General features: G+C 40.6%; 1 protein-coding gene across 5 annotated transcripts in view; it reads right to left on the bottom strand.

Moving 5' to 3' along the window:
- Window positions 1–454: 454 nt before the first annotated feature.
- TRIM23 (tripartite motif containing 23) overlaps window positions 455–8597 on the bottom strand; it is a 119016-nt gene continuing 110873 nt past the window's right edge. For 4 of the 5 annotated variants that reach the window (XM_033930190.1, XM_033930209.1, XM_033930200.1 and 1 more), the window contains one exon: window positions 2708–2887. In XM_033930190.1, the coding sequence (XP_033786081.1) occupies window positions 2708–2887 (180 nt within the window). Of the gene's footprint in view, window positions 2888–8597 lie in introns of all 5 variants that reach the window. The other variant, XM_033930182.1, reaches the window with a different exon arrangement.

Here is an 8597-nt window from a genome sequence, read left to right as displayed (position 1 = left end):
GGACGGGTACGATTTTGCCATAACAAAAATTTTGTAGTGGGCATGCCTTGCATTCAGAGACTGTATAATATGCTTGAACTTTACTTCATCTTGTTATTGTTATTCTGTATTTGGTTGTATTCAGCACTGGTTCTGCCAGAGTCCTACTGATGTATTTGTATGCATTATGGTTTTGCCTAATAGAGATTTTACAAAAAAAAAAAAAAAAGGTACCGGGGGGGGGTGTCTGGCTGGCTGACTGGCTTGGGACTGGCTGCCTGCCATTAGACGTGCCATGTACCCTGAACCAGCCTACCACTAGACCACCAGAGGGGGGACAGGGCACACCATTTGATTCAGAATTTTTTTTTCTTGGTTTTTCCTCTACAGGTGGGTGCGTCTTATAGAGCAAAAAATACAGTATATACTGTACTAATAGAAAACCAAAAAAAAATCTCTTCTGCATTACTCTACATTTTTTTTTTTTTAACATGTTTTACTAAACTCTGATGTTCTCATTACAATATGTAACGAGCACACACACATTTTTTTACAGTGCAATTACCACTTTCCTTTGTCCCCATTTTTAATGGTATAACATACACCTTTAGCTTCCAGCTCTTTTTTGCTCTAGCCTCAATGTTCAGTCTTGCATTATGCAAGTTAGTAATAACTTAAAATCAAATCTGTAACTTTACAGTCACTTGTACACATTTGGTATAAACACACAAGAAAAGGGTTTTTTTTTCAAAGTTTTAAGCATAGAAAGTGAAAATGTTTCTTATATTAGATAGATACAACACCTAACAATTCAAACCCAAAAACAAACAGTGAAACACTTTCAGCTTACTATCAAAGCAGTCATCTATGATACAGTTAATTACACATATAAACCCTATTTTACTTATGAACTATTGGTTCTTATTTCATCAAGTGCAACATCTATTTTTCACAGTTACTTGAATGTTAAATGGATAAAGTATTAAATAGTTTCTGACATTTTACTTATTTAAGCATACTATAAGAGGAACAAATTTTTACTTTTATACTGAAAAAGCAAAGCTTCTTCCAAAGCCATAACACACAAAGTGGACTTTACATGTTGAGGGTGCAAAAAAAAGTAAAATACTGTTTTGTAAAACAGAACTTACACAGCTAAATAAGAATACATTGCCTTTCAAGCATTAGAAATTAAGGCCCTCTAGTCTGCAAAATTTAGCAATGCACAAACAAATATTATGAAAACTGAGTCCATTACTCTCCCCAAATATCTTTTTTTTTGGGGGGGGGCAACACAGTACAAACAAACCAGACACTGACTGCATGTCTCAAGATACTCAGCTATTTGTGCAGCTCAGAAATTTTGCAGAGTTGAGGCCTTTATTCTTAAGATATAAGATTAAACTAAGTTTAAAGCTTCCTACACAAACAGTACTGAGATAGTGATCCAACATTGTTATTACACAATGGATCATGCTTTCAGAATAAGACAACCAACACCACATTAAAATAGCATGCTAAAAATAAAGTGATAGTCAACTATAACTTTTTGTTTTAAACAGCAGATGACAAACTGATGTAAACATTCTATATTTTCTTTTCTCCCAGTAGTGCAAGCTACGTACTTAGTCCACCTCTGACATTCTCTAAGGCCTGTATTTACAAGAATTACAAGAGAAAAACCCAAGCCTTGGCCTTTATCATTCTGAAGCTTGTTTATTTAAACCGGGGAAGCACATATAAACTCCTGGCTGTGATAATTCAGTTTTCAATGGGAATTTCTAAATCTTTCCTCAGACAATTTTGTATATTTTTTCATTTGAAGACATATTTACCCACTTCTGTTTCCTCACCAGAATAAAATGGCAAAGTAACTCCCTGATCATCCAAATATGAATTCATGTCTCCCCAAAATAAATGGTCTCCTTGGATTGGTACTTCAGATCTTCCCAAAGTAGGATCTAATAGGGAAGCTCCAATCCTTTCCTCACTACATGCTCTTCTTATATTCTAGAAAACAAATGTGACACTATCCCACAAAAAATATGGCCTGTTTCAGTGCTGCCATCCAATTAGTTAACAACACTCTCCAAGAGAAACAGAAGCAGCCCCTTAACAAGCCTGAGAAACAGGAGGCTAAGCTGAGGCTCCCTAGCACTTCAAAGTACTGTATAAGGCTACCTGGTCAAAAAAGTCAAGTTAGTCCCTGCTGATTTTTCTGTTCACTTTTAGGGTACCACAAACTTATAGGTCATCTATTGCAGATTTTATTAACTGTCACCAAACTCACTCAGATGCTTCTGATGACACTTCAAATCATATTGAAAAAGCATAATAGATGTAAATGAATTGCATTTATCAAAAAGTTCTTTTTCTAAGGAAAGAAGGAATCTTTTCTCAGGACACTAAGAAATAACTACATAATGTCTCTTCAGAGAATAAATTATATGTACTGAATTGTGTTTATTTAAAGTTTCTCCATCCCACACAGTTGTTTATTTAAAAATCTTCTTTATCAAACTTTGTTAACTAACAGTAATAAACTGCAGCCTTTGTACAGGTAGAAATTAACACTTAAATTATGTTTCTTTCTTGTAAATACAGGCCTCAAATACTGTAAAATGTTAATTTTTCAGAATTCAGACTTCATCAAAGTCTAAACCATCTGTTATGTGCAAACAGTTACGGAATCAGTCACAAAGTCATTAGATTAAGCTTTCTTGTAAAGTCATGCTACATCCAGGACACCAGCAGCCACAAGTTGCCTTGAGAGCCAGTCTAGTCCTTCATAGAGTCCCATCCCACTCCGAGCATCACAGCCCTGAATAAACCAGCTGCGCCCACAACAGAGCTTGTGGAGACTGAGCAACTCGGTCATTTCTTCTACTGAGAGTGCTCCAGCAACATCCTGCAAAAAATTCAGAAATATCATTAGCCTGACGGATCCTAATATGCCTAAATTAGGGATCTCAGAAATCCTTAAGGCTTACATGTTTAACTATTTGGTAATAAGTTTAACTAAAAGGCAGATTTATACAGTAATCCCTTTCCATGCAAAATCTAACTCAATGGTGAACAGTAGTAACATTAATGTGTTGACTATGCCACAAGACTCAATCACTAAATAAAAATAGTTTTCTATATTACCACTGATAGCTGAGTTAAATAAAGGTTAATAAAAATATATATATATCATCAACAGTACTTCATAAGTTGTATTATTAATCAAAAATAATAAATTTAAAAAATATATACACACATCTGAATATAAACAGAAATAACATTTCCTTTTTTTAGAGGAAAAATGTTATCTTGAATTTAAACAGGTTTATATTCAAGAATTTCTCCCCTTCTCCATAGGCTCCAACATTCCTCACCTCCCCTTTCTTTCCCTTCCCTTCCCCTGAAATGTCCTTCCTCCACTGACCTCTAAACCAAAAAAGCTCTCCTCCCAGACCTACCTATAGGCCCCCTTATGGCTACCATATAGTCCTGGTGATCTAGTGGAGAGCTGAGGCAGGAGTGATCATCACTCATTTTTGCCCATGCCATCTTCCTAAGTCAAAATGGCTGCCAAGACTCAGTGGAAGTCTCATGAGATTACCATTGGATGTCATGGCAGCCATTTTGAGATTGGAACCAACATGGGTAACAGCATCCTCTACAGCAGTAGTTTTCAACCTTTTTTCAGTCAGAACACACTGGATTGACTGTGTATATATATAAATCGGATGGGTGGGTGTGTGTGTTCCAGCATTACTCTGAAACGCATGGAGAGATTTCAACCAAACTTGGCATGCATATTACTTACTATCTGGGAAAAAATACTGTGAGGGTGGGAAGGGACACACACACACAGATACATCCAATTTTATATACAATATATAGATGGAGTTGCTTTGACCAATTGTGTGAAGCTTGGCGAATGATGTCACACAGTCATTCATCAGTATATAAAGAAGTGCAGCTGTGCTGTGGTGTGGAGATTTCAACCAAACTTGGTATACATATTACTTACTAGAGAATGACACGGAAAAAAAATCTGTCCCCTTCCCTGCCCCGTCACCGCCATTCCCTTCACCACCCCGTCACCGTCACCGCCATCCCCTTCACCGCCCCGTCATCATCATTGTTATCCCATTCACCGCCCTGTCACCGTCCCCGCAGCATCCATACAAGCCTCAGTACTGCAATATTTAGCTTATTTCTTTCTTATAAATCAAAGGTCTGGCTGCTGAACTGGAGAAAGAGATGTTCAGCTGGCAGGGCTTTGTTTATACATTTTTATCAACACAACTAATATACTACTTTATCATAAAGCAAAAAAAAGAAAAGAAAAGAAATAGAATTTTTTTTTCTACCTTTGTTGTCTGATTTCTGCTTTCCTCATCTTCTCATTCAATTCTTTCCATCCACTGTCTCTCTTTCTCTCTGAGTCTTCCATTTGCTCTGTTACTGTGTCTCTTCCTTTCTCCCTCCCCCTCCAAATTGGTCCCCATAGTCTGGCATCTCTGTCTTCTTCCCTGCCAGCATCTTCTCCCCATTCTCTCTTCCCCATTTCCCTTCAGCTTCTTCTCCCCACTCTCTTCCCCATGTCCTTTCAGCGTCTTCTCCCCACTCTGTCTTTCCCATGTCCTTTCAGCGTCTTCTCCCCACCTTGTCTTCCCCATGTTCTTTCAGCGTCTTCTCCCCACTCTGTCTTCCCCATCTCCTTTCAGCGTCTTCTCCCCACTCTGTCTTACCCATCTCCCTTCAGCGTCCTCTCCCCACTGTTTTACCCATTTCCCTTCAGCGTCCGTTCCTCTCCACCCCTTTCCTCCCTCCCTGCCCCTTACCTTTGTGGTGCTTTCACCCCCCCCCCCCCCCCGCAGCGAGAACACCTCTTAGCCGCTTCCGCCATGCACCTGCGCCCCCCTGCCCCCCCCCCCCCCCCGCTCCCCACCCCGGACAACAGGCCCGGTCCGACAACTGTGCCGACAAATCTCCCTACCCTTTACCTTTGTGGCTGGCGATTTCTAAACTGTCTTCTTACAGCAGCCGGAGCGTTGAAGATGCATATGGCTGCAGGAAAGGTCGTCTCTGATGCAACTTCCGGTTGTGTCAGAGATGACCTTTACGGCAGCCACATGCAGCTTCAACGCTCCGGCTGCTGTAAGAAGGCAGTTTAGAAATCGCAGCCACGAAGGTAAGGGGCAGGGAAAGAGTAGGAAGATGTTTAGACTCGGCGGCAGTAAGGAGGGAGGGAGCGCGATAGGTGACCACGCGCGTTCCCTCCCTTAACTGCAGGGGACAAGGCCATTCACCGTTCCACGGGTGAGCCTTAAAAGGTTCAACATTCCACTTAGCACAACAGCGCTGAAACATTTTCCAAGCCTTAGTATAGGCCCCAATAATCATTGGTCTCTTAGATCTTAGGAAAGTAACTATGACCACCTCCAAGTAGCCCTTCTGTATTAAGGTTACGCACTCAAGAGCCATGTAATAAGATGAAAGCATTCCAGATCCCACAGGGCAACTATACCCTGCGAGAGAAGAGTTGGATGAAGTGGCAGTTTAAGACACTTGTCCCTCTGTAGATAAACAAGATCCACAAAACCATGGCTGAGGTGGCCAATCTGGAACAACCATTACCAACACCAGGTGAATCATTATTCTTCAAATGACCTTCCCTATCATGAACCACAGGGGAAAAATATACAACAGCCCTTTCTCTGGCCAAGGTTGTACTAGAATGTCCATTTTGGTGCTTCTGAGCTCGAATCTTTGGCTGAAGAATCGAGAGGGTTTTTTGTTCGCTGCCGACACCATCAGATCGAATGTTGGTTGCCCCCATTGACACACAATGCTGTTGAAGGCCTTCCAGAACAGAGATCACTCCCCTGTGTCTAGGATCTGCCGGCTGAGATAGTTGGCCTGCACAGTGTCCACTCCTGCTACACATGCTGTTGATAGAGCTTGTAGGTAGACTTATGCCCAGCAAAACAAGAACTGGGCCTCCAGTCTCAAAAGGGCACTCTTGGTGCCTCCCTGCCTGTTGACATGTGCCACCGCATTTCCCCCCCCAAAAAACCTAACCACTTTGCCTTCTGATTAGCGCACGTGTGCTGCACTCTGCGCCAAGCTCGCTCTTAGGTGCTTAGGAATAATGGCAAACACACATATATTACCAGTTCAATATTATTATTTATTAATGTTAATCTTACACGTCTCAGAAATCATATGTGTGATAGAGTCCGATCAGGTGTGAAATTTGCACCTTTCCTGATGGTCTCTCTGGGTCTATACTGGTCCGTTTCTTTTATATTTTTCACAAGGCAGTATGACATCACACTTGTCAGCCAATTGGCTAATAGAAGCTGTCCTTAGGTTTAAACAAAGCACTTCCTTTTGACATCAAAATAAAAGTTTCACAAATCATATTTTTGTTTACATTACTTTCTAAATATGCATAAAAACATTATAACATATCCAAAGAACACTTTAAATCCAAAACAGCTTGTTTGTTAAAGTCAGCCTGCATTTCTGCTTTCAGAATCTGTTGATAAATTTGTGTCCCTGTCAGCACCAGAAGAAGGAGGAGGCCTACTCCCCCTCCCTCCTATGCTGGAGATCAAACTAGCTGACCTTTCCTGCTCTGAAAGACTGGTACAGTATCTCTGGCTCTAACTATTTCCAGATGTTGCCTCTTAGGCTCCCTTTTAGTTTCTTATATCTTATATAAAACATTTGAAATTAAATACAAATCATTCTCTCACAGATCATTCATACCACATATTCACATTCGGGGGGCCCTTCCATCCATAGATCCACACAACATATTTCATTCTTATGTTCTTATTTAATACATATAACTATCTGTATTCGAAAATATGAAACCCTATATCTTCCACAAGCCAGATTAATAAGTCTGGTATTAATTAGAACCACGAGGTTCAAGGCGGGAAGACTCACAGAGAACAAAGAACAGACAGAAAATTAAGATGGAGTCATTAATACAAGATGGAGTTCTTAATACCTCTATGTATGTATTATGTATACCTGATTTCCTCTATAATTCTGCCCCACCTAACACCTCACACAAATAGTGAATTCCCCTTTTCCTATGCTATATATCGGTTTCCTGGTCTTTTGTTTATCATTCTGACTTTTTCAAAGTTTTAAATGTGTTTGCATGTATATAAGACCCTTTGATCAGGGTAGTGTGCCCCAAACCAGGCCTCTTCACTTCCAGGATGTTCTCCAATGTCTGCAGTACTACACGAATGGCTCGTAGCTCCAATCTGTTGATAGACCACTTCCTCTGAAAGGGCAACCATCAACCCTGAACTAGATGACCCTCTCAACAAACCCCCTAGCCATAAAAACTGATATGTCATCAGGATTACCCAATAGGATATGTTGAAAGGCAAGCCTTTTGACAATGACTCTGACTGAGGCCACCAACGCAAACTTTGATGTGCCCCCGCTATCCAGGTCAATGGCATCTGGAAAGAAACCACAGATGGTACCGCTGTCTGATTCAGGAATAAAGATTACGATTCAATTTTGCCAGTTGAATTAATTTTTTGATTCAATTTACTTTCTATGACATTGCTTTAAAATTAGCTGGCAGGTTTATTTTGCAGCCTCTTTACCCACCCCACCCCCCTTTGCACTCTCCAACCACACACCTGTCAAGTGTAAACAAAATAATCACTGTTAAGTTCTAGCTTGCGCTTGCTAACACCAGCTCTGGCAGGATACACATTTCAAATATGATGTAATCACAAATTAGAAAATAAAATTATTTTTTCTACCTTTTGTTGTCTGCTCATTTTACTATTCAAATCATGTTGGTCCCAAGCTATGGTTTATATTTGTCTTCTGTTAACTCACTTGGCAAGTTCTCCTGCCCATTTGACATTTCCTTCTTTCTCTGTGATCACCATCTATCTTCCATCTCTGTACCTTCCCTTCTTTCTCCTCCTCCCTGCAAGTCCAGCCTCTCCCCCCAAAGGTCCAGCACCCTCTCTCACTTTCCCTCTAGCTCCAGTCTCCAAGTCCAGTGTCTCTCTCTTCCCTCCAACACCCAATCTCTTCCCTCCAGCCCCTCACCATATGTGGCCAGCACTTAACTGGCTATGGCAAACCGCATAAATATATGACTGACTTTCATGAGGTTATACTGGCCAGTTAAGTGCTGAACACTGGAAATTACCTGGCCAAGTGCTGACCCCCACACCCAAAATATCCCCAAAATAGCCAGTTTTGAATCAGGCGCTAACCAGTTAAGTGCTACTGAAAATGAGCAGTTATCCCTGATCAAACAACTTAACAAGCAGAAGCCATTTATGGCCAGTTAAATCACTTTGACTATCAACCACTTAGTTTTGCCTTCTGTCTTTTTTGGTCAATTGATATAACTTGAAAAAGTGAAAAACATGGGGCAGAGCAAAACCTGAAGGATAGAAGGAAAAATATAACTTATTTCTTACCTTTCTACCTCATATTTCAAGCTGTACATATAGAACATCAATATATACATTAGAGAATGACATGAGGAAAAAAGGTGTCCCTGTCCCCGCGAGTTCAGTCCTTGTTCCTGCCCCTGCCCCGTCCCCACAAACTCAGTCCGCAAA

The sequence above is a fragment of the Geotrypetes seraphini genome, chromosome 1, assembly GCF_902459505.1.
Source record: "Geotrypetes seraphini chromosome 1, aGeoSer1.1, whole genome shotgun sequence".
In the NCBI taxonomy this organism is placed as follows: Eukaryota; Metazoa; Chordata; class Amphibia; order Gymnophiona; family Dermophiidae; genus Geotrypetes; species Geotrypetes seraphini.
The sequence above is the reverse complement of the archived record's forward strand: the minus strand, read 5'-3'. Positions and strand labels throughout refer to the sequence as shown.